Source organism: Alternaria ventricosa (assembly GCF_023758065.1).
Source record: "Alternaria ventricosa strain BMP 2768 chromosome Unknown scaffold_12, whole genome shotgun sequence".
Lineage (NCBI taxonomy): Eukaryota > Fungi > Ascomycota > Dothideomycetes > Pleosporales > Pleosporaceae > Alternaria > Alternaria ventricosa.
In genome coordinates, this window is record NW_026055692.1 from 1,039,138 (window position 1) to 1,062,879 (window position 23,742).

General features: G+C 45.4%; 6 protein-coding genes across 6 annotated transcripts; 3 read left to right on the forward strand and 3 right to left on the reverse strand.

The window, feature by feature from the left end:
* Nucleotides 1-165: 165 nt before the first annotated feature.
* On the reverse strand, nucleotides 166-1,666 carry J4E93_007205 (uncharacterized protein; the record flags this gene model as incomplete). Its single annotated transcript, XM_049345115.1, is given in 2 exon segments — nucleotides 166-1,638; nucleotides 1,658-1,666. The coding sequence occupies 2 exon segments, from the start codon at nucleotides 1,664-1,666 to the stop codon at nucleotides 166-168; spliced, it is 1,482 nt and encodes a 493-aa protein (XP_049198040.1).
* Nucleotides 1,667-2,876: 1,210 nt separating this feature from the next.
* On the reverse strand, nucleotides 2,877-3,927 carry J4E93_007206 (uncharacterized protein; the record flags this gene model as incomplete). Its single annotated transcript, XM_049345116.1, has 2 exons — nucleotides 2,877-3,859; nucleotides 3,924-3,927. The coding sequence occupies 2 exons, from the start codon at nucleotides 3,925-3,927 to the stop codon at nucleotides 2,877-2,879; spliced, it is 987 nt and encodes a 328-aa protein (XP_049198041.1).
* Nucleotides 3,928-5,740: 1,813 nt separating this feature from the next.
* J4E93_007207 (uncharacterized protein) lies at nucleotides 5,741-8,608 on the forward strand (the record flags this gene model as incomplete). Its single annotated transcript, XM_049345117.1, has 1 exon — nucleotides 5,741-8,608. The coding sequence occupies one exon, from the start codon at nucleotides 5,741-5,743 to the stop codon at nucleotides 8,606-8,608; it is 2,868 nt and encodes a 955-aa protein (XP_049198042.1).
* Nucleotides 8,609-9,210: 602 nt separating this feature from the next.
* On the reverse strand, nucleotides 9,211-14,080 carry J4E93_007208 (uncharacterized protein; the record flags this gene model as incomplete). The annotated part of the gene is made up of 2 exons (XM_049345118.1): nucleotides 9,211-13,384; nucleotides 13,434-14,080. 2 exons carry the CDS (start codon nucleotides 14,078-14,080, stop codon nucleotides 9,211-9,213), a joined length of 4,821 nt encoding a protein of 1,606 aa, XP_049198043.1.
* A 930-nt stretch (nucleotides 14,081-15,010) lies between these two features.
* Nucleotides 15,011-15,808, forward strand: J4E93_007209 (uncharacterized protein; the record flags this gene model as incomplete). The annotated part of the gene is made up of 1 exon (XM_049345119.1): nucleotides 15,011-15,808. One exon carries the CDS (start codon nucleotides 15,011-15,013, stop codon nucleotides 15,806-15,808), a length of 798 nt encoding a protein of 265 aa, XP_049198044.1.
* A 199-nt stretch (nucleotides 15,809-16,007) lies between these two features.
* J4E93_007210 (uncharacterized protein) lies at nucleotides 16,008-17,468 on the forward strand (the record flags this gene model as incomplete). The annotated part of the gene is made up of 2 exons (XM_049345120.1): nucleotides 16,008-16,012; nucleotides 16,040-17,468. 2 exons carry the CDS (start codon nucleotides 16,008-16,010, stop codon nucleotides 17,466-17,468), a joined length of 1,434 nt encoding a protein of 477 aa, XP_049198045.1.
* Nucleotides 17,469-23,742: the final 6,274 nt, after the last annotated feature.

Below are 23,742 nucleotides of genomic sequence, written 5' to 3' on the forward strand. Positions count from 1 at the left end.
CAAATCATCTCGCCATGTATCGAACATTATTCGTGATGTTTCGAGGGCTTCACAGCCTCGTCATCAATCAGAACAGGAAATTCAACTGGTTCTTACTGACCATGCAGCCCCAAGTCTTCACCCAAGGGAAGTCAAAACCGTTACCAAAATTACCTTCGCCAAACTCTACTTCTTCGACATGCTCGCCAGGCTCGCCTGCATGGCACGAAGGTGTGCAAGTTTGAGCTCCGCCTCAGCGACGGCCACCGCGGCTTTGACGCTCTCCTCGTCTTTGACCATGGCTCCTTCGTGACCGAAAACCCCTGGATTGCCGAAGTTGTCGACTTGCTCGCCGTCAAGGCCGGGCGACTCGCGCTTGATCGTGGGGGTGTCGCGACCTGCGCGCGCAGGCTTTGGGGTACCGGGCGGATAGGCCATTGGTGGTGGTTGGCGAGAGAAAGGCGGGAAGGGAGATGGATGAGATGGTTGGCGGCCTTGGTTCGGAAACGGGGGCTGGCCGTAAGGTGGATAGCCATAGGCGTTGAAGCCTGGGTAACCGCCATAACCACCGAACCCACCACCCTGCGGAGGCATCATCATCGGACGACCCCACGGGTCAACGGGCTGCTGGCCGTGGTAGCCACCATACATACCGGGCGGCGGCGGAGGATGAGGAGGCGTCGGCGACTCCTCCTTGACGGCTTCTTCCTTGGGTGTCTTGTGCTTCTTATCACGCGGCGTCGAGGCAGGGGACTGGTGATGACCACCCATCACCCGGTGACCCTCTGAAGCTCCTCCGCCGAACTTCTTCTTCTCATCATCATCCGACTCCGAATCAGACCCCCCAGAACTGTCCTGACCCCCATCACCTCCCTCCTCCCCATCCTCCTCCTCCTCACTAACTTTCATGATCCTATCCACATCCTCCTCAGTCTGGATCTCCTTGGCCTTAACAAGCAAATGCTTATACCAGACCCCAAACGCATACTCCACCTCCCAGTCTTTGACCAACATATCCTCCATGACATCAAAGTCCGTGCTGCAAAGCTGTGGCTTCCTGTTCCCGGTGTTCTTGACGCGGTAGCGCACCACTTTGTTCATGGTGGCCGCAAGCCACTTTCGGTTCTTGGTGAGCTTGGCGACCATGAGGATGGATTTGAGGACCAAGGGGAGCCATTTCATGGGGTCGTTTTCGTGGGCGCGGTTGTAGTTTCGTTTTGTGCCGTTTTTGTACTGCGGAGTGTTGGTGGGTGGGGAGTAGGAGGGTAGTGTGTGGGTACTTACTAGGGGGCGGTGGCATTTGGGGATGTGAGTTTTGACCCAGTTTTTGCCCCAGTAGCTTTCGATGCTTTTGATCACGGCTTTTTTGGCGACCAGGTCGTTTTTCAAGATGGGTCGCGGTCTGGCGGGTAGTGGACTGGGTTTCTCGGCAATATCTGGGGCGGGCTTTTTTGGCGACGGCTTGGTGGGCTTGCGCGCTGATGAGCGGAGGTTGTGGCGCTGACGTGTGGAGGCGATGGGTTCATCGTCTTCTGATGAGTCGGGGATCGTCTGGACTTTGGTGGGTTGGCGCTTCACGGGCGTCACCTCTTTGACGTCGTCGTCGGAGACAAAGATGCTTTCCTGGGCGGTTGAGCCGTTCTCGGCGTCTACACTCGTCTGTTTGGTTGATTAGTACTGTAAACATGAAAGCTATCGCGAGAGCATTCGCGACAACCTTCTCATACAAACAAACTGCTAATACGGAAGCGTGGAGGTCGTCGCGATGGTTTTGTCGTAACACCTGGCGCAGTGACGATTTACTTACCGGGTGTAAGGGAGCAACGGACTCTGACTTCACACGCGTCTCAACGACTCGAGGCGCAGGTGGCGGCGAGTCATCTTCTAGGCCCCATTCTGGACTCGACATTCGCTCAAGCGATTCTGGAGAGTAAGAATGATCCATATTGACAATCGGGCGAGTCATGAAGCGGAGTGATCAGGAGTTGATGGAATAGGTGTATACTCGAAATCTTTGATGATAAGCCGCAGATGTAATGAGACGTAAGCCTGGGTAACCGCTTCCAACTGGCAGTTGTTGCGGAGGATAAGTGGTCTGTCACCGAGGAAGCTTGGTTATATACACTCACTCGATAACAAAGACGCACGGTCGATTGCAACCCACTAGCGCCCATGTGACATCGATTTGTGTGGGGTAAATCTATAGCTGGACGGTGGTAATAGAGGGATAGACGTCGCTTAGAACCGACGGTGAGAGAGGAGTCGCAGCGACTGCCCGGTGGACGACGCTGGCCAACCACTGCGCGGGGCTGGGTCGAGAAAGTGTAGATGTTGTTCCTGCGAGGCGGCGGTGTCTTACAGACAGCAAGACTCCGTCCTACAAACAGGCAAGCACAAGCGGCCCTAGTGCAGCTCTTGTTTGACAATCGCGATGTACTACGGGTTTATTAATGTTAGAGTCACGGCAAAAAGTTGGACTATAGCCATCTTCTCCCGAATTCTACGATGATATCTCTGTCGACAGACAGTACCTACAAAGTTCTGGTTTAGCAACGCCTTAGTCGACATACCTAGATGGTTAACACGCTTGAAGATGATTCGAGGGCGACAGTATCTTTGCTTAGCATAGTAGTAGTGTAATACCTACCAAAATCTTCTTTAAACAACTAAATATGGAACTAAAGAAACGCAATTAACTAGATGATCGAACTGCATTGCCAAGAAGAAGAGGTGATGTCTCTTACACGAGAACCGAGAAGAAGAATTGTCATGCTGCTAAAGCCTCCGAGTAAGGAAAAAATGAGGACAAAATTTCCATTCGAAGAAGTTTAGCAGCAACACGAAACGGTTGGCGAGCTGAATCCGCATGATACCATCCAATTGCTACTATGTGAAGTCTACAACCGACTCTGAATCTTCTCTAGCGTATCGCCCAAAGCGTACTCGCTCGCCACAGTCTTGCTCCTGACCTTCTCTCCATCCTCCTTGGTCACGTAGCGCGCCTCGACAGCCGGGTTGTAGGAGAATTGACTCGCTTTCTTGACTTCCTCATCACTCATCTTCGCATTCTTCTTGCCATCGGCACGTTTGTAGACGTTGATGACAACAGCTCCACCCAAGCCGAGGTTGTGCTGCAGCGCGGCGTCGGCCCCTTCAGCAAGTCGGTTGTTAGCCCAGCCACGAAGCTGCCATGTCAATTCCGCACATTGTGCGAGTCCTGTTGCACCAAGAGGATGTCCTTTGCTGATGAGACCGCCTGACGGGTTGACGATGGGACCTTTGCCGCCGTATGTGATGTCGCCATTGCGCACCATCATGTGTGCTTTTCCGGGCTCGCTGAAGCCCAAGCCTTCCAGTAGAATGAGTTCATTGGCTGAGAAGCAGTCATGCAACTCTGCGACTTTGATGTCTTTTGCGTTGACGCCAGCCTCCTTCAAAGCTGCTTGCGCCGCGCGCTTGGTCATATCGTAACCAACAAGATCCATCGATGACTTGGAGTAGAGTTGCGGTGAATCTGTCATCAACGACTGGCCAGCGATGAGGATAGCTTGACTCTTCAGGTGTGGCCTGGCGTCCAAGAATCTCTGGCTCACAATAACCGCTGCACCCGCGCCATCGCTTGTCGGGCTGCATTGGAGTTTGGTCAACGGGAAGTGAATCATAGGAGCCTTCTCGATCTGTTCGAGTGTGTACACATCCCTGAACTGCGCGTATGGGTTCTTTTGGCTGTGTTCATGGCTGATTCGTGCAATCTCAGCGAAGTCACGCGCCTCGGCGCCATACTTCTCCATGTACTCAAGACCGGCATTGGCGAAGTATTGAGCATTGGGTGGAGAGTTGCTTATACCGCGCGTGTCGGCCATCATACGCATTGAGAGCCCTGCAGAGGTAGGGGTACTAAGTCAGTATATGTTACACATGCACTTCGTACAGCCAGAGCTTACCCATGGGAGAGGGTCGATCGCTCCATGCAGATTTGATGGATCCTGGTTGCATCTGTTCAAATCCGATGACCATCGCGCAGTCAACTGCTCCATTCTTGATCAGGGTTCGCGCCAGATGTATTCCAGTCGACCCAGTGGCGCATGCATTGTTTGTGTTGTAGATTGGGATACTGATAGCTGTCAGTGCCTTAAGACTTCAGGACAAGGCTATTGACTTTCATACCCCGTCATGCCGAACTGGTAGAAGATCCTTTGGCCACTAGTGGTGTCGCCGTAACAGTAACACGCAACACCGGTCTCAACCTCATCGTAGTTGATCTGTGCGTCGAGCATTGCTTTCACACCCGCCTCGTAGCCCATTTCCGGATATGCGCGCGTCTGTCGAGGCTTGATGAACTTGGTGAGCCCGACACCAAGGACATATGCTGGAACCTCATTTTTCGCCATTTTGATGTGATGAAAAGCGATAGACTCCGTGCAGGAGGGATCAAGTTGTAATGGTGGATTCTATTTGACTGTTGGTATGCCTAGATGTGGTTTATGGTATGTAGCTGCCGGGAGGCGACATCCTGGGCCGAGGTTCGACTACCCCACTTGTAAACCTCCGCAGCATCAGCACGTTCGACTCGTTCCTTACTCAGCGAACACACCCACCGACCTAGTTTGGAGACAGTTGAACGACCTTTCGAACCCATCGATGTCCTAGTCTATGCTTGACAGGTCCACGTCCTCAACTGCTGCGCCGTGCCCATGTGGTCGGCAATCGGCATACCGCTAGCACGGTAGCTGCTTGGGCGTATCCAACCTCACAACTTCGTCCCGTCGCTCACGGCTGAGCATCGAGCAGCCATCACACTATCGTTATCCGATTACAATGTCGTACTTATCCACCAGAAGAATCGCAGGTCGCGTCGTCGCAACGATGTTGAAGCATGCACGCGCGAAAGCCCGTCGGCTTTGAGCGCGTCACCTTCTCAAAATCCCAATGTTGCATCGATGCAATTCTTCGAAAATGCCGTTCTGCCGTATTTTGATTGTTGCAGAACGACCGACGCCGAAAATTGACACGATCCATGGCTGTTCGCATTCGGCTTCGGGCCACACCGTGATCAAAGCAGACTGACTCCTGCAGCCACCGGGTGCAACAGCCGAGGAGGCACACCCGACTCAACGGTCAAGCCCACGAACTGCGAGCGCAATCCATGGCAGATGGTGTTTTGCTTGGAGACCCACGCGCAATTTGCAAAGGATAGCGGTTCCTGCCTTGGCGACGTTTCGAAACGGCTCTAGCATCCACCTCAACGTCAGGTTCATGCCATGGAAACATGAAACATCCTCGTCGACGAATGAACGCAACCGTGTTACCGAACAGTGCGTCGGCATATCTCCGTCCAAGCTCCACCCAATCTACTTAGCACAGTGGTGCAAACGCCAGTTGACCGTTCTGACACCTGTAGCGCCACCTATGAACCATGTTCCTGGGCATCGGAGGTCCAGATTCCAGGTTGACAACGTGGTGAGGCTGCATCATGAGCTTGTTTGACGGGCGCTAGGTCAGAGGAGGATTTCATCCTTGGAAGTGGCAGATTGAGGGAAACATGGTCCACAATAGGTATTGTCTTCATATAAGGATGCATCTTGCGGCGACTTATTCGGTACACGCTCTTTCGCTTTTGTCCATTCTTTCGCTTTACTTGCTCGTTCTACGAACGTTGCTTCCCAGTCATTCTTTACAGCCTTGACGGCTTCACACTCTTTTTTTGCGGCAGTGCCACACCATTCTTTCCTCCACTTCAATCATCACTCACAGCGTCACAATGGCACGCTCATTCCTTCTTTCCACCGCCATTCTGGCTCTTGGCGCATCGGCGCAAACATCTGGCAAGTTCACGGATGAAAAGACGGGCATCACCTTCCAGGGTTACCATCACTCTTCCGGCTACACGCTGGGCTATGCTCTACCTGAGAAGCCTACTACGGATGTCATCATTCAGCTTCAAGCACCCATCACCAACGATGGAGGTTGGGCTGGTTTCAGTCTGGGACAATCTATGACCGGTAACCTGCTGGTCGTTGCCTGGCCTCACGAGGACAAGGTCCTTGCATCCTTCCGGGAGGCAACTGGCTACACCAACCCAGCTGTCAAGACCGGTGACTTCACCATGTCTCCTATCCCGGACGGTACTTTCGTCAACGACACCGCCTTCTCATACACATTCTTGTGCTCAAACTGCATAAGCGACGACCCATCTACTGGCCTTGTCATCTACGAGGACCCAAGCGTCAACGTTCAGGGTTGGGCTTACTCTGACAAGCCGCTCGCAGACTCCTCGACTGCTGGCGCGGTTCTCAACTACCACGATGCTGGTTTCGGAGCTTTCGGTCTGCCCATGAGCAACGCTACTAGCCCCGATTTCGAGAAGTGGGCTGCCCTCGCGGTAGCTGGCACCCCTAGCACCCCCGGCGCTGGTAATTCTACTACCCCAGGAGCTGGTGGCAACTCGACTGCCCCAGCCGGTGGAAACACCACAGCCACCATCGCAAACTCTACCTATGACTACATCGTTGCTGGAGGTGGCGCCGCCGGTATCATCGCAGCTGAGAGGTTCGCTGAGAGTGGCGCGTCTGTCCTCTTGATCGAGCGTGGTGGCCCATCGTACGCGTTCACTGGCAAGACTGAGGTCATGCCTTGGAACGACACTGTCTCCATGTACGATGTTCCTGGATACGGATACTATCTCAGCGATGTCGGTAGCCCAGCTTACTGCGCCGACACTGCGGATATGGCTGGCTGCCTACTTGGCGGTAGCACTGCGATCAACGCCATGATGTACGTCAAGCCCCAGGAGCGCGACTTTGACGACAAGTGGCCCGCTGGCTGGAAGTGGACCGATGTCGCCAAGGCGGCTGACCGTCTGTACGAGCGTAACCCTGGTCAAACCTACGGATCCGAAGATGGTGTCCGCTACGATGATGGCGCGTACGACGTCCTCTCTAAGTTCTTCGAGGGCCAGGGCTGGACCGAGACCGACTTCGTCAAGGACCCCAACGCAAAGGTCGATGTCTACGGCCACCCCACATGGAACATCGCCAACGGTCTCCGTTCCGGTGTCGTCAGGACCTACCTTCCCCTCGCCCAGAAGCTCGACAACTTTGAGCTGATGATGAACACCAACGTCGTCCGCGCTGTCCGTGAGGGATCGGCGGTCTCTGGTATTGAGGTCGAGACGGCGGATGGCAAGCGCATCATCTACAACGTCAACAAGGGAGGTAGCGTTATCCTCGCAGCCGGATCTATGTCTACTCCCCGCATTCTCTTCAACTCCGGAATCGGTCCCGCCGACCAGCTCAAGACAGTTGCAAGCGGCAGCAGCAAGGTCACTCTCCCCGACGAGGCTGACTGGATCGATCTCCCAGTTGGTGCTGAGATCAAGGACCACCCCATTTTCACTGTCAAGTTCAACACCAGCACACCTCTTGCTGCAACCGATAAGGATGCGCTCATCACTCCCAACCAGACCACCATCGATCTGTTTGCCAAGGGATCCGGTATGCTCGCTCAGTCTGGTCAGCGTCTCAACTGGTGGTCATCCGTCAACACCACTGATGGTAGCGAGATCTTCTTCCAGGGCACTTGCAACTCGCCTTCCGACAACACCATCCAGATGAAGGTCTACATCACCCACGGTCTTCAGTCTGTTGGTAGCCTCGGTATCACTGCTGATGGCGCCACCTCCTTCATCACCGACCCCCACATGACTTCTGATGTCGACACTGAGGCCATTACCATGATGATGGACCGCTTGATCGCCATGACAAAGGGTGGCAACTCCACTCTGACTGTACAAGCGCCCGCCGGTGTCTCTAACGTCACTGGCGCAGATCTCATCAAGTCTTTCAAGACTGGTAGCCACTACGTCGGCACTGCCAAGATGGGAACCAAGGGAGATGCTGGTGTTGTTGTTGACACTGACACCAAGGTCTACGGTACCGACAACCTCTTCGTCGTCGATGCCTCCATCCACCCCGATCTTCCCACTGGTAACACTCAAGCCATCGTCATGGTTGCCGCCGAGGCCGCTGCCGAGCGCATCCTGGCCCTTGGTGGTAGCCCCGCCAGCGGTACTACTCCTGCTACCCCTGAAGAGGTCAGCTCCGGCGTACCAGTCGCTACTGCCTCAGCCCCCGCTGCTTCATCCGCAGCGCCCACCAGCGCGGCGGCGTCTGCTGCCCCTACCGCCGCACCTGAGGAGTCAGCACCACCTGCTGAATCCGAGGCACCCGTTGCTTCTGCCTCTCCCAGCCCCTCTTCGCCCGCCGAGTCTTCCACTCCCTCCGCGCCTGCTGAGTCCGCTCCTACCACCACACCCGCCCCCGCTGAGCCAGCTGAGCCCGCCCAGCCCAGCACAGCCGGAGCCTACGAACGCTGCGGTGGCATCGGTTTCACCGGTCCTACCACTTGCGCCTCCGGCTGGAAGTGCGTGAAGCAAAACGACTACTATTCCCAGTGCCTCCAGGGATCGGCTTCCAAGCGTGGCCGCTCTGAGCCTGTTTCCCGCCGTCACGACGCCCCCACCAGGCGTGCGATGAACGGCCACAAGCCTGTTAGCCCTGTTGTTGTTAGGGAGCATGTCCATGCTCAGAAGCTTGGAAGGGCTTCCTTCATCGACTCTTACCAGTCGTAGGACCTGGGAAGATGAAACGAACGCCCTGAGTGAGACGTGAGGAGGAAAAGTTTTCTTGTATATAAATATTACATTCTGTTGGCTGCGCCTTTTGTATAGTTCAATCAAATCATGATGATAAACCTTAGTGCTTGATCTATATGTGATGCATCTGTTCTTGTCTGATTGGAAAGCCAGCTCGTAGAGCCCCGTGATGGGAAGTCAATTTTGCCGACTGTGCAAGATATCGGAGGTGCTCGCGTGAAGCCTTGATTTCTTGGATTGACTGAGTAGCGACAGAAAGTATGAGCTTGGGTAAAAACGAGACATCATGCGCGCATTGTAGGGCATCTTGCAAACAAAGGCTTCGTAATTGACAATAGTACATTGAGTGGGTATAGTGCCATGATCTAAAGGCAAACTCATGCTGTGAAAAGCGGGGCAGGAAGAATTACAACAGTATGTTGGAAGAAGAAATAAAAACACATGCATCATTCGCACTCGTACGTCACGGCAAGCATGGTCAACACGCCATCCTCCCAAGAAGAAAAGACCTCTAGTCCTGCTCCACTGTGAGCTTGTGGGCAGTCTTCGTGCTCTCAGAGATGGCCTCGTTGTTGAGCTCAGCGAGCTGGTTCAGGGTCTCTTGCATAGCTGCCAACTGCTAGCGGCGGATTAGCGATCTGTACCTCATGTGCGACAAACCAAGCAGAACAATCACATACAGGCATAGGGGATAGAGTGTCACTTACAGTTCCTACCACATCCTTGTGGTCACTGGCACCGTTTGTTTTGGGAGCTTGGATGCCCGGCGCCATGGCTTCGTCATCCTCCTCATCCTCTTCTGCGAGAGTGTTGATGTTACGCTGCTCGCCTATGGTAGCGGCCGCACGAGCGATGCGATCACCGGCGGCAATGATGGCCTCAAGGCGGTCAATCTTGTCGCTGAGGAAGGCGTTTTCCTTCTCCAAGGGCTCGACTCGTGCCAAATGCTTGCGAACCACTTCGCCCTTCATGGTTTCGATGCGGTCTTCGGCGTCCTGGGCAGCTCTCATGGCTTCGTCACGTTGTCGCTCCACCTCACGGAGCTTTTCTTCGTAATCAGTTCCGTTCGATGTGGAGGCTTCCGGGACGTCGGTGATTGGGGCTTGCTGCGATATGTCCTTGTCTGAGGTTGCTTGTGTGGCTGTCTCTTGCCTTACAGCTTCGAGTTCGCTGGCATGCCGGGAACGCTCTGCTTCCAGCTCAGCGGCAAGAGCAGCGTACTTCTCCTGCAATTGCTGCAAAGCGTCGGAGGTGCTAGCCTCCATGCCAACCATCAATTCGCTGATAGCTTCCTCGTGTGCCTGGTCCATAGACGCCTTCTGCTCGGTGAGATCAGAGTGCCGTTTCTGCATAGTCTCAAGCTGTTGTTTCAAGGCCTGCATGTCGTTCGAATGACCTGCTTGGAACTCGTCTTTTAGTAGCTCAATTGCGTCACTCTGCTCTTGATCTGTCTTGGCAATCTTTTCTTGCAAAGCGTTGTACTCAGATTGCAACTTCGATAGGGCCTGCTCATGGTCCTGCGTGAGAGAGTCCCTAAGCAATGTTATGGCATTCCGATGCTCTTTCTCCGCGGCGGTCTTCTCGGCGAGAAGGTTCTCGTATTTAAGGGTTATCTCGTCGTCTCCGGTGGATTGCACTTGATCGCTCGTGGCGAGTCCGGACTTGAGCTCATCAATCTCAGCGTTCAGCTCTTTCTTAAGAGCAGCGAGCTCGTTGAGGGCGGATTGTTTGCCCGATAGCGCCGCAGACTTCTCCTGTTCCAATCGATCGGCATCGCTTTGCATGATCTCAAGTAGACTTGCATACTTTTGTTCAATCTCAGCCTGTTGTGCTTCGAGTGCTTTGGCGTGTGCTTCCTCGGTCACCAGCTGCCTGGTGAGCAACTCTGCGTGACTCTGCTCGAGTTGCGAAAGTCGCTTGGAAAGGTCGTCACGCTGGCTCTGGAGGACATCAACCTCAGCCTTATGGTTTGCCTCGATACTGTCGATCTCTTCCATGGCAGCATCGTGCTTCGTTTGCAAAGCGCTTAAAGCTTCGGACGTGCTCTTTACGTTGTCCTGAGCTTGGTCGTACTTGGCTTGGAGCTCGCTCAGAAGCTCCTTGGACGCGCCCTCTACCTGTTCCTTGAGGTGCATGATAGCTTGGTGGTGCTCATCATCAGCCGCAGACTTCTCTTCCAACAGTATGTCGTACTTGGATTGAAGCTCGCCCAGGATCGACTTGGTGGTGCTTTCCGACTCAGATTTCAAAGCCTCGATTGTTTGAGTATACGTTGCTTCGGTTGCGACCTTTTCTTCGAGCAGTGCGTCGTATTTGGCCTGAAGCTCGTCCATGAGCTGTCTTGATGTGTTCTCGGATTCCTGCTTCAGTGCCTTGATCGCTTGTTCATGTTCGTCGTCGGATGCAGTCTTCTCGTGTAGCAGATTGTCGTATTTGGATTGGACTTCTTCGATTAGTTCCTTCGAAGAAGCATAGGCATCGGCCTCCTGCTTCTGAGTCTCGAGCAAACGATGGTGTTCCTGCTCTACAGCCTTCTTCTCATCCAGCAAGGCATCAAACTTCGCTTGTAGTTCAGCGAGCAGATGCTTGGACTGGCTTTCTGAGTCCTGCTTCAGCGCTTCAATCGCTCGGCTATGAGCGTCTTCAGCAGCGGTCTTGTCTTCCAGAAGGGAGTCATGACGGGCTTGCAAATCGGCGATGATCGACTGGGTCATCCCATGCGCCTCTTCTATGGCGGCTTTCTCCTCCTTCATGCGGTCTAATTGAGACTGGACGTCTTTGACAGTGGCAGCTTCCTGAGTGAGGGCATCGACGCGGGCTTGAAGATCGGCGACTAGAGACTGCGAGATGCCGTGTGCCTCTGTAAGAGCCGCCTTCTCTTCTTCGAACTTCTTGAGCTTCATGAGCGCGTCGTCTCGATTTTCGGTCGCGCGAGCGGTACTCTCCTGGGCTTCTTCAGCCTGTTTCTTGACAGCTTCAAGCTCACTGGATCGCTCAGCAAGGATCTGCTCATGCTGTTCCAGTGTTTTGCTCTTCTCGGTCACGAGGGAGTCGTAGTCAGCCTGCAGGGTGTTAAGGCGCTTGGTTGCGTCTCCTTCAAGATCCGCCCGCAGCGACTCGATCTCGCGTTCATAGTCCTCACCAATGACCCGAAGATCTTGCTTGTGTCTATCGTGCAGCGTATCAAGCTCTGCCTTGTGGGCTTCCACCTTCTTGTTCGCGTCGTTCAGTTCGGCTTGGACTTTAGCCATGTCGGAAGCGTGCTGAGACTCTTGCTGTTGCGAGGTTTTCTCGAGTGTGTCGATGGTGCTGCGGAGACTTGCGGCCTCTTCCTTGAGCTGTTCAAGCTCGGCGGCGTCAGTGGTGAGTTGCTCGTTCATGGCGTCGAGCTGTCGCACGAGCTCCTCGTTCTCGTCAGTCTTGACTTTGATCGCTGCCTCATGAGCCTCCTTCAGTTCTTGGATTTGCTTGTGCAGCTCTTCAGCGACTCTGGCACCATCGGTCGAGCCTTGCTGCAGCGCCACGATCTGTTCCTGCAGACCATCGATAGACTTGAGATGGCCAGAAAGCTCGTCTTCTCTCGCTTGCAGCTCGGCTTCTGAACTCTTCTGTAGCTCCTCGATCTTGGCCTGCATCTGTTCTGCGTGGGCGTTGCGTTCGGTGTTCAGGTCAGCAGAGACCTGATCAGCACGTTCTTGCAGCTTGGCAATATCGTCTTGAAGTTCCTTTTGCGCCTGAATGTGAGACGCGATGGTCTCTTCCTTGAGGCGCAGTTCGTCAGTGTGTTTCTGATGTAGCGTCTGGATCTCGGACTGAAGTTGTTCCACGACAGCTGAAGACTCAGAGGACTTTGACTCAAGAGACCGTTGTGCTTCTTGGAGGGCATTGGTATGCCTCTCCTCCCGAGAGGCAACCTCTGTCACGTACTCATCGACAGTCTTGGTCAGCTCGGTGATCTTAACATCGCGCGATCGGAGGTTGTCGGATTGGGTTTGCTCGAGCTCCGCAAATTTCGTTTCCAGGTTTTCCAGCGTCTTCTTGGCGATGTCCAGCTCTTGCGACAAGCTGTCTCGCTCATCCCGAAGCGTGGAAATCTCCTTGTTGAGCCCTTCGATCTGCGCAGCTTGCTCAACGAGCTTCTTCTTCTCTTCGTCCCATTGCTGGCCCTGTTGTTCCAGCTCGGCGTTCAAATCGTCCAAGACCTGCTGCAGCTCGCTAGCCTTGGCGGCCTCGGTTGCCTCTCTCTCCTGCGCAGCCTTCTTCTCCTCCTCCAGCTGTTGACTCTGCTCTTCCAGCTGCTTGGTTTCTCTCGCAAACTTCTTTTCCATGTCCTCGACGAGGATCGTGTGGGCGCGGTGCTGGGAGGGCGAGGCATCTGAGCCGCCGGAGATGGCCTTGTCCTTCTCAACAATAGCGGCCTGGGCATCCGCCAGCTGTTTGCGCAGCTTATCCTTCTCCGATTGCAGGTTATCGACTTCGCGGGTGAGGTCGTCGCATTGCTCTTGAAGCTTGTCGCGTAGGTTGGTCTCCTTGAAGAAGTCTTGCATGATCTGAGCGCTCCGCCTTTTCATCTCCACATCCATCTCGGCACGTCCCGTCGGCGCAGTATCCGGACGCGGCGGCTCCTCGCCGAGTTTCGCCATGGAAGCCCTGATGGGCTCGAGAGCGCTCTTGCGTTTTTCGGTTTCGGCATCAGAGGCAGCTTTGTCCTTGAGGGGCGCACGGCGAGGGGTGACGACGACGGGGCTCTCTCTGTGATTGAGTTAGTAATGCGCTATCCTGGCGGTTCATGCTGACTCACGCTTCTTCGGCTGTATCCTCTGTTTCCGGCGCTGGTGGTGGAGGGGCAGAGACGGACAGCTTCTTCGCAGGCCCAGCTGGCGCCTTCGCTGTTGCGCCTGCCGTCCGTGTTCCTGCCGTGGGTCGAGTAGCGGTCGGGCGTGTTGACGCAGCAAGAGAGGCGCGTGGGGCAGTGCGGGTCGTGCCTGCCTCTGCAGGTTGGCGTGTGGTTACAGGACGCTTGGCGGCAGTCGTTATCGTGGAGGAAGGCGCAATGGATTGCCTCGAAGTCGGTTTGGCAGGGGATGGCCTCGAGGTAGCAGACGGCGTGACTGGCGTCCGGCGCACTGTTGTCCTCTTCTTCTCATCGCCCGATGTGACCGACGACAGATCTGGCTCGGCATCGGATGCGGTTCGCGACGATGAGATGGTCCTACGTGCCGTCGTTCCTGCTGCTGGACGCGTAGGTGGTTTATTCAGGCTGGATCCGACTGTGCTGGTGCGCGATGTCGCCGTGGTGGGGGCTTTGGACGCGCTCGCAGTGGTTCGCGCCGTGCTTGTTGATGCCGCTGCAGGACGACGGGCGCTCGCAGCGGTGCCGCTGGCTGCAGTCGGGCGGCGAGGCGGCACGCCATCTTTGGATGCTGGGGAAGGCGCATTGGCAGCCATCTTGCGGCGGACTGAGGATGTGGGCGTTGAGGGGGCGGGCAGTTTTTTGGGCTGCGGACTCCCGACTGGCACGCTTTCCGAGGGAGCTCTGTCGCGAGCCGGGGGTGGTGTCGCCATTCGGTGCCGGATTCAGGGGCCTGTGCTGATCAATGCACTCCCAATCGCGCTCTCGGTGGGGTGTCCAGCAGGTGCCGGCCTAATGGGATGGATCTAAACTGCAGAGGATGGTATCGCGTAGCTGTCGCTTCTCAGTCGCGACTTCCTCACGCGCTGGGCTAGCACATGTATGTGGGGAGTGCAAAAGCAGGGTCTCATAGCGCTCCAATCCACGCCCAGACGGCCAGCACAACACTCCGAGCATCACCACCTAGTTTCACTCTCGCCGCCCATCATCACACTCCTGGCCACTGAAGAGAGCACACGTCAAATCTGTCACCTTGCATTGACTACATCGACTTTCGGCGTCAACGTGGGCCGAACCTGTGGCACCAATGCACCCCATCTCCAGGCTCCCATCGTAGTGGCTTGCAGCTCCCCCACTTCGCATGCTATAGCCAGGAACGACTTAAGGCATCAACGCGCGACACAAGACATCCATGCTCCAGGCTCACCTACTACGTCATTGGCTCGTTGTGCGTCTGACAGGAAATGTAATCGACTCTACACCAGTACACAGTGCCGTGTTCCGGATCTATGATAGTGTAGGCAACAGCCTCAAGTGTTTCCTCTATTGCCTCGCACAGTCCAGTGCTTTGTCCAATCAAGATTACGACTAAGCTTCGGATGATTCTACGTAGCTGTGGAGGAGACTTAGGCGTGCGACTACGGTTTACGATGACTTGTTGAACACTAGGCAACTTCCATCTTCGGACCTATAAGTGTCTTATTACTCAACATTCTGCTGCTCATTCTTGACACAGCTTCTCCATCATGGTCTACGACCCAAACTTGTACCGCGACAAAGAGCGCTACCTTGGCATTCTCATCGCCGATCTTACACCTACGCAACTCGATGCAGTCCAAAAACTCTTCGGCATTGGCGCCAACATGTGCTCTCCGTATCCTGCAGAGCAGCTCTTCATCGAAGACAAACGCGACTTGTCAAACTCCTCCCATGCAGACTTGAGGAGAGCCTTCCCCGAAGCAGAGCCCTTACTTGTTATCGACGCTCAAACGCCCATCGACGGCGCTGTCTGGTATCTTGACAGATTTGCTGAGCAATTCGACGTCGATGACGGATTAGCCGAGAACCTCAACACTCTTTACAAGATTCGCATCGATATCCGCGACGTTGTCATCACGCATGTGAACTACAATATCGCCAATACCGATATTCGAAACGATCTAGAAACTGTCGATGTGCCGTGTCCTATACCGGAGAAATTTGTTCAGAACAAAATATTCTGCATGGGTTTCGATCATATCAAGTATCGTTACGTAAGTCCGACTTGGGTCATAGCTATACCGGACGAGCTAGAAGAGAGTACAAATGGCAGAGACTTGGACAACTTCATCCCACGGCCGGAAGTTGTCTATCGAATCAAAGAAGATATCGCGAGAGAGGCGGGCTTGAAGAGCGCATGGATGATCGCGAGCGATAGATCCGGGGAAGTGAAATTACCCGATGGCACCAAAATAGCATTGCCCCCAGGGAGCAAGGTCGTGCAGTCCACATACGATCCCGATGTAGCGATGCCAGTGTATCAAAAGCCGGAAGGAAGCTTGTAGACGCGGCTTAACAGCAAGCAAAGTTCCTCATCAGTCCTGCTGCCAAAGATACCCTTGCTATGGATGGTTTTGAACATATGCCTCCTGCAAATGTTGTGACAGGTCTCTACTAATAGTCCTAATGCACAGTAGCAGGACCTGAACACAATCGAACAATTACTGGATTCGCGCGAAGGAGGCCGCGCAAGTACTCGTCAACATGCTGTTTCAGCCTAACCCACAACGTACTAGACCGCAGGGTATCCACTCACCTCCGTTGAATTTGAGCCCCGCACGATCCCGTTCTCATGCCCGAACACAACCTCTACACATCGTCTGGAACAGCTCATCAGAATTACCAGACATGACATCTTTCCGCTTCCTCGATCTCCCCCGCGAGATTCGCGACAAAATATATGGCATCCTGCTGTGCACATTCCCGCGTCCCGAATCTATCACGCAGGGGACGATGCTTTCGAAGAAAGACTTCAGCCCAAGTATCCTACGCGCCAACAAGCAAATCTACGCCGAGAGCTACGACGCTATGATCAAGGGGAACCGCTTCCTGCTCGTGTCTTCGACCGGCGGTATCCATTTCGCCTACATGCTCAAAGCCAATTCCGTGCCTACGCTAGCTTTCGACTTGGACAATGGCACCAAGACGAAGAAGAAGAGTGGGAACAAGGTCATCAAGCCCATCACCCAACGTTTTCGAGGATATGCCATGCATATCACGATAGGGAACAGCAACCCTCGATGGAGGAAGGAGTTGCCACCTTCAGAGCTCTTGGAGCCTTGCAACGTTGTCATGCTGTTTCGAGACGTTAAGCTCCTCTGCGAGGCCATCAAAGGAGGTGATGATCGCGTAGAAGACTACAAGAGTCTTGTCACCTTGGATTTCGAACTTGCACCAGTGCTCAAGCGTCCACCGTACCAGCTCGAAGGCCCATCGGCTTACTTCTCTTCTACCAAAACCCAGGAAGAGCTGTTGGAGCCTTTCCGCCAAAGCTTCCGCGACATGCCACGGGTCACTATCAGTGGTACTGTCGAGGAAACCCTTGCCAAGTCAGCCAAAGAAGACTTCGCACGCAGCAAATTCCACGATCTTGACGCTGTCGTCTCATCCTGGACCGAGAGAAAAGCTGAGGGAACACAACTTTTCAAACAAGGCGACGGTGGCTGCCTGAAACTCTGGGCTGGAGTGAGGGACGAGATCGACGAAGCCCACAAGTCAGACACATGGAAACGTCTGGTCGAAGAAGGCGGCCTCTCATTCGTGGCCAAGGTTGCCGAGCTCTACTACACGACGAATCTCAACATCGTAGCAATTGGACTCAAATGGCTAGAAGAAGGAGACCGCGAGGTCCTGCCCGGCATCCAAAAGTCCTACGGAGAAGTGAAAAGTAGCACCAAGGAGGGATACTGGGGCGTCGAGCACTCATGGAAACCTTCGCCGGCGCAGGAGATGAGGAGCACGTTTCGATACGCCAAATTTCTGAGGCTCTGGGGAGAGTCCAGCTTGGTCCCGTTTGCGCTCGCGACTATCAAGATGCTGGCTACTCGGAATCCTGAGGATGCCGCGATTCTTGAAGAGCAGCGCAAGATTAAGGCTTGGAAACGCAGCGTGGGTCCTATTGATGACAGCGCCTTCAATGCTATGATGAGCGGTCTGAACACATAACACTAGGACGGGTACGGCGTGTCGCATCGGTGTATAGTTAGGTTGGTGTAGATATCTAATGTTAAGTTAGGCGATAACAGCGTGCGCAGATTTTCGCAAAGACTAGCTTGTCTTAGGTATCTCTGTATACTCTTTAATAGGTTCTAGAGAGCAAACGCGCGTAGAAAAAGATAGGCTGTTACTAGAGATAGATATCTACTAACGTAGAAAGCTTTATATTAGCTATTTATATAAATTCTATATAGCTTTATACAAAGCTAAGCTACTTTACTTTCTAGCTTTACTAGTAAGTAGTAAAATCTAAAGTAGATTCTAATAAATTTAGCTACTCTATTCTCTAGCCTTCTAAGAAGTAGTAATTAAATTTTTTTAAAGTTTAAAGTAATATAAGCTTAAAAGCCTACACTAGCTTACTCTTTTAGTTTATTTATATAAGCGCGCTACTTTTATTTTAAGTTTTATACTTTTATTTTAACTATTAAAATGATATATTATATTATACTTTATACTATATATAATAATTTTAATATTTATCTAAAGGTTTAGTATTATTTACTAAAGTCTAAAGTAATAACTTAATATAATACTTATACTAAAGTACTACTATAGCTTAAAATTACTAATTTTTATATATATAGTAATTAGCTTATAGCTAATAAAATAAAAGCTTTCTTTAGCTAATATAGTTTTTAACTTTTTAAGTAATATATAATCTTAAAAGCTTTATAAGTAGAGTAATTAAGAGTTTACTACTTTAAGTACCTACTATACTATATACTATTATTAACTTTTAGTAGCTATAGCTTTATATTGTAAAGAATAGAGAGGTAATAGAAACTATTCTCTAATAATAGAATATAGCTTTGTTAGAATAAAGTAGTTAAATACTATAATAAATAGTATAACTAATAAAGATTACAATAAAGTAGTTATAAAGTAGATAATAAGTAATAGGTAATAATATTATTGCTAAGTAAAGAATAACTATAAAGAATTACTATTTCTTTTATAGAAAATAGCTATTAGAATAATTATGTAAATATCTGCCTATTTCTGCTTAAAGATAAGAATTTATAATTAAATCTACTTAATTTCTAGATTTATAATCTAAGTCTGCTAAATCTTTCTTATCTTCTAGATTAATAATCTAGACTAGTACTAATTATATTAGTCTATACATTATATTATATAGACTAATAATTAGTTTATTACTAGATCTTTTAGTAATTACAAAAAGAAAGATAAAAAAGATAAGAGTTATTATCTTATGTAATAACTTTAATAATAACTAAACTAAGATAAATAGAGAGGTTTTAGAATCTTCTAGTGTAGTAGATTAAAACTAGCTACTACAATCTTAATTACGTAAGCAATTAGATTTACTAGAAATTTTTCTAATTTGTTAAGAAATAATAATAAGTACAATCTTAACAAAGCTTAATAATAAAAAGATAATAATAACTAAGTTATTATAATTCTTACATACTCTTATAAGCTATAGTTTTAATAACTAAATAATAAGAAAATATAAGTAGTTTTTATAACTAACTTATTAATAACAATTTATAAGAAGTTTTAATAACTATCTTAAGACTAAAAACCTATCTCTATTTCTATTTTTATTTACTAATATAAATAGTTATATAATAATAACTAAATATAAAGCCTAGACTAGAATCTCTAAGGTATAAGAACTTAGGGGTTAAAAACCTAAGCCCCGTAGTGATAGTATTAATATACTATTTTTATTATAATAAATAATAGTAATAATAACTAGTTTGTAAATAATTAATTTAGTTTAACTAGACTAATTCTATTTATAAGTTTCTTAAATTTAGAATAACTAGTAGGTTTAGTTAGATTATCTGCTAGAATAGTACTAGTATTTTTGTAAACTAGATCTATTTTATTATCTAGCAGATTTTCTCTAACAAAGTAATAAGTTATATCTACGTGTTTAGTTCTAGCGTAAAAAATAGAGTTTTTAGCTAGTTCTATAGCACTTAAAGAATCTGTTTTAATAATATTAGTTCTATTAGAAATAGAACTAAATTCTTTAACAAAATTATTATTAAAAAGATCTTTAATAAAGTTATTAAGATATAAACTTTCTTTAGTAGCTTCTTTTAAAGCTATATATTCTGCTTCTGCACTAAAAATAGCTATAGTTTTTTGCAGTTTTATAATCTAACTAATAGCTATATTATTATTATAATTACTTTTAAAATTATTTAAAATAAATATATTGCCTGTAGTAGATTTTTAAGAATTTAAAATACCTCTCTAATCTAAATCGCTAATACCTAATAAATTAATACTATTATTAATATTATTAATAGTATTATTATTAGTATTATTAGATTCTAAAGATTGTAGAGTTAAATCTAAGCTGTAATTACTAGTCTTTAATAAATAACTAAATATAAGATTTAAGTATTTATAATATTCTAGACTAGAATTAGACATAAATCTAGCGAGATAATTAACACTATAAACTAAGTTAGGCCTAGTAAATATAGTTAAATAAATTAAACTACCTATTTCTTTTTAATAGTCTTTAATAATAGAACTATCTTCTAGATTTTTAGATAATTTAACTTCTATAGGCAAAAGTATAGATTTAGGCTTATTTAAAAGCTTGTTATATTTTAATAATAGCTTATTAATAAAGCTTCTTTGCGTTATAATTAAAGATCTCTTAGATCTATCTCTACTTATTTCTACGCCTAGAAATTCCTTAATTTCTTCTAAATTAGTCATTTCTAATTTAGAAGTTCTAGTCAAATCTTTATATAGATTATTAACTAGATTTATATTTTTAGCAAATACTAATATATTGTCTACGTATATAGCTAATATAATAGGTTTAGTATTATGTATAAAAATACTATTATCTATATTTAAAACTTTAAAATCTAGTTATTCTAGAATTTTAGTTAGAAATAATTACTACTACCTAGAAGCTTGTTTTAAACTATATAAAGCTTTATTTAATCTATAAACTAGATTCTTATAGTCTTTTTTTAAAATAGCTTTATTAATAAATTTTATTAAGGTTTTATCTGTAATATCTTTTAAAGCTTCTTTTAAGATATATTCTTCTAGGCTAATAGGCAATTATATATAGATATTATTATTATCTATTTCTGCATTAAAAAAAGCTTATTTAATATTCTAAGTATAGATTTCCTAATCTAGATAGCAGAAAATAGCTAATAATAGCCTAATAATACTAGGCTTACTAGTAGAAGCAAAAGATTCTTTATTATTAATATTATATTTTTGTAAAAAGCCTTTACCTACCTACCTAGCTTTGTATTTTTTAATAGTATTATCTAAGTTTAATTTCTTAGAAAGAACCTATCTACCTTTTATAATATTAATATTATTAGGTTTATTAGTTATATTCTAAGTATTAGTTTTAATAAGATTATCTACTTCTATTTTTATAGCAGCTAGATATAGATCTTTATCTTTTCTACTTAATACTTCTTTATAACTTTTAGGTTCTATTAAACTATTATTACTAGTATTTAAAATATTCTCTATAATAGAATCATTATAAAGAGTATTCTAGTTGTTTTTACTAGTATTAATATTTAATTTACTATTAAAGCTATTATCTTCTATAATAATATTAGAATTAATAGCTAGTTCATCTTCAGAATAATTATTATCTAGTTCTACTAAACTATTATTATTATTAGAAGAAATAACTCTTTTATTAGAGTTATTATTATTATTATTAATTAATAACTTATCTTTAGAATCTTTACATTCAGAGTTATTATTAATAATAATATTACTATTACTATTATTAATAATAATTTTACTATTATTATTACTAGTAATAGATTCTATTTTACTAAAGTCTTCTTCTATAATATTATTATTATTAGAAGAAAGATCTTCTAGTTTTAAAAATATTTTATTAATATTTACGTTATTATTAGGTTTATAATAATAACCTTCTATAATTTTACAATCTCTAGCTCTAATAGTCTTATTATTACTAAGATTATATAATTTATAGATATTAGAACTACTAAATTCTATTAAGTGATAAGAACTAGCTTTACTATCTAGTTTTTTAATTAAACTAGTAGGTTCTTTATAATAAGTTAAAGATCTAAGAATTCTTATATTTTTAATATTAGGAATTTCTTTATATTTTAACTTATAAGGCGTTTTAAAATTAATAGAACTATTAGAAGTTCTATTATATAAATAAGTAGCAGTTAATATAGTTTCTCTCTATATATTTTTAGGTAGATTACTATTAATTAATAAAGCTCTTACTTTATTAAGTAATACTCTATTAATTATTTCTGCTGCGCTATTTTGCTTAAGAGTAGAAGAACTAAAATATCTAGTATTTATTTCTTTTTTAATTAGATAACTATCTAGTTCTCTAAATTTAAACTTGTTATCTAATTACAGAGCTTTAACTTTATTATTATTAAACATAATAATAGAGTTATTATTACTAGTAGAATTACTAAAGTTATTATTAGAATCTAAGCTATTATTAGTAGCTTCTAATTCTAGTTTAGTTATAGTATCTTCTATAACATTAATAATACTTTTTCTAGTTTTTAATAGTTTTACTACTAGGTACTTAGTAAAACTATCTCTAAAAGTAATATAGTATTTAAAACCTCTAAAGGTTTTAAGTCTAATAGGCCTACCTATATCTATATATAATAGATCTAAATAGGCTTCTACTCTAGTACTTGCTTTTATATTATAGTTTTTAGTTAATTTAGCTTATATATAAGTAATACAGTTATCTAAATTAACTCTAGCAGTAGAAATATCTTCTAAATTAAAATCTACGCCTAAAGCGTTATCTTTAAATTTCTAATAGCATTAAGATTAATATATTCTAATCTATTATGTAATAGTTCTATAGTATTATTATTTAATACTAATTACTCGCTATTATTTAAAATAATATCTAAGTTAGAATTATTATCTAAATTAGAATTATTATCTAATTCTATAGTATTATCTATTTCTAGATTATCTTCTAGATTAGATTCTTTTAGATCTTCTAAATTACTATTATTAATAGTATTTAAAGTAGTATAAGATTTATAATCTTTACTAATACTAGAAGTAAAACTAATTACAGAGAATATACTAACTCTGTCTTTATAATAACCTTTAGATAATAGATTATTATTAGAGTTATATATAAAGTAATTATCTTTATTAAAAGATAAAGAGTAATTCTTCTTAGTTATTAAACTAAGACTTAATAAATTAACTTCTAATTATAGTATATAAAGAACATTAGTTAATTTAACTAATTTATTAGTACTAGTAAGTTTAACTAAGATATTGCCTACACCGCTAGCTTTAATATTATTATTAGTATTACCCTACTTAATAGTAGTAATACTAGGTTTAATATTAATAAATAGCTCTTTAATATAGTAGGTATATATAGTAGCGCTAGAATCTAAAGTAAAGTCTATAGTATTATTACTATTATCTTTATTAACTATAGAAGAAGTTAAAATAGTTTCTTCTTTAGTAGTATTATTAATAGATTTATCTTTAATTAAATTAGGATATTTCTTAAAATAATTAGATTCTAGATATTCTTTTTTTTTACAATAATTACAAGTCTTAATATTATTATTAGACTTATTATTATTTTTCTTAGTAGTAGACATAGACATTTCTATATCTTTGTTATTACTACTTTTAATAGAATTTCTTTTATTATTTTTATTCTTATTACTAGTATTATAGTTATTACTAGTAGAATAATTATAACTAAACGAATTATTCTTATTATTAGAATTAGAATTAGAGTTTCTATTCTTAATAGAATTAACTCTTCTACTTTCGTCTAATAATTGCGATATAATAACATCTAGATCTACACTATTATTATCTATTCTAATAGTTTGTGTAATTATAGTTACTATATATTAATAATCTTTATTAAGATTATTTAATAGCAAAGCTACAAGAAATTTATTAGGTAAACTAATTTCTTTAGCTTCTAAGCTATTAGCTAAGCGTTTAAAATCATTAATATATAGTTCTGAATTGCTTTTATAAGAATTAATAGTAGAATTAATTAGTTCTCTACTAATTAAAAATTTGCTACTAAATTCTTTTACTTTGTATAGATTCTTTAGTATTTGCTATAATAAATAAGGATTACTAATATATCTAACTTGCAATAAAGGTCTGTCTTCTAAAGCTAATTTAATAAAGCTAGTAGCGTTAATAGCTTTATCTTATAATAGAACTCTAG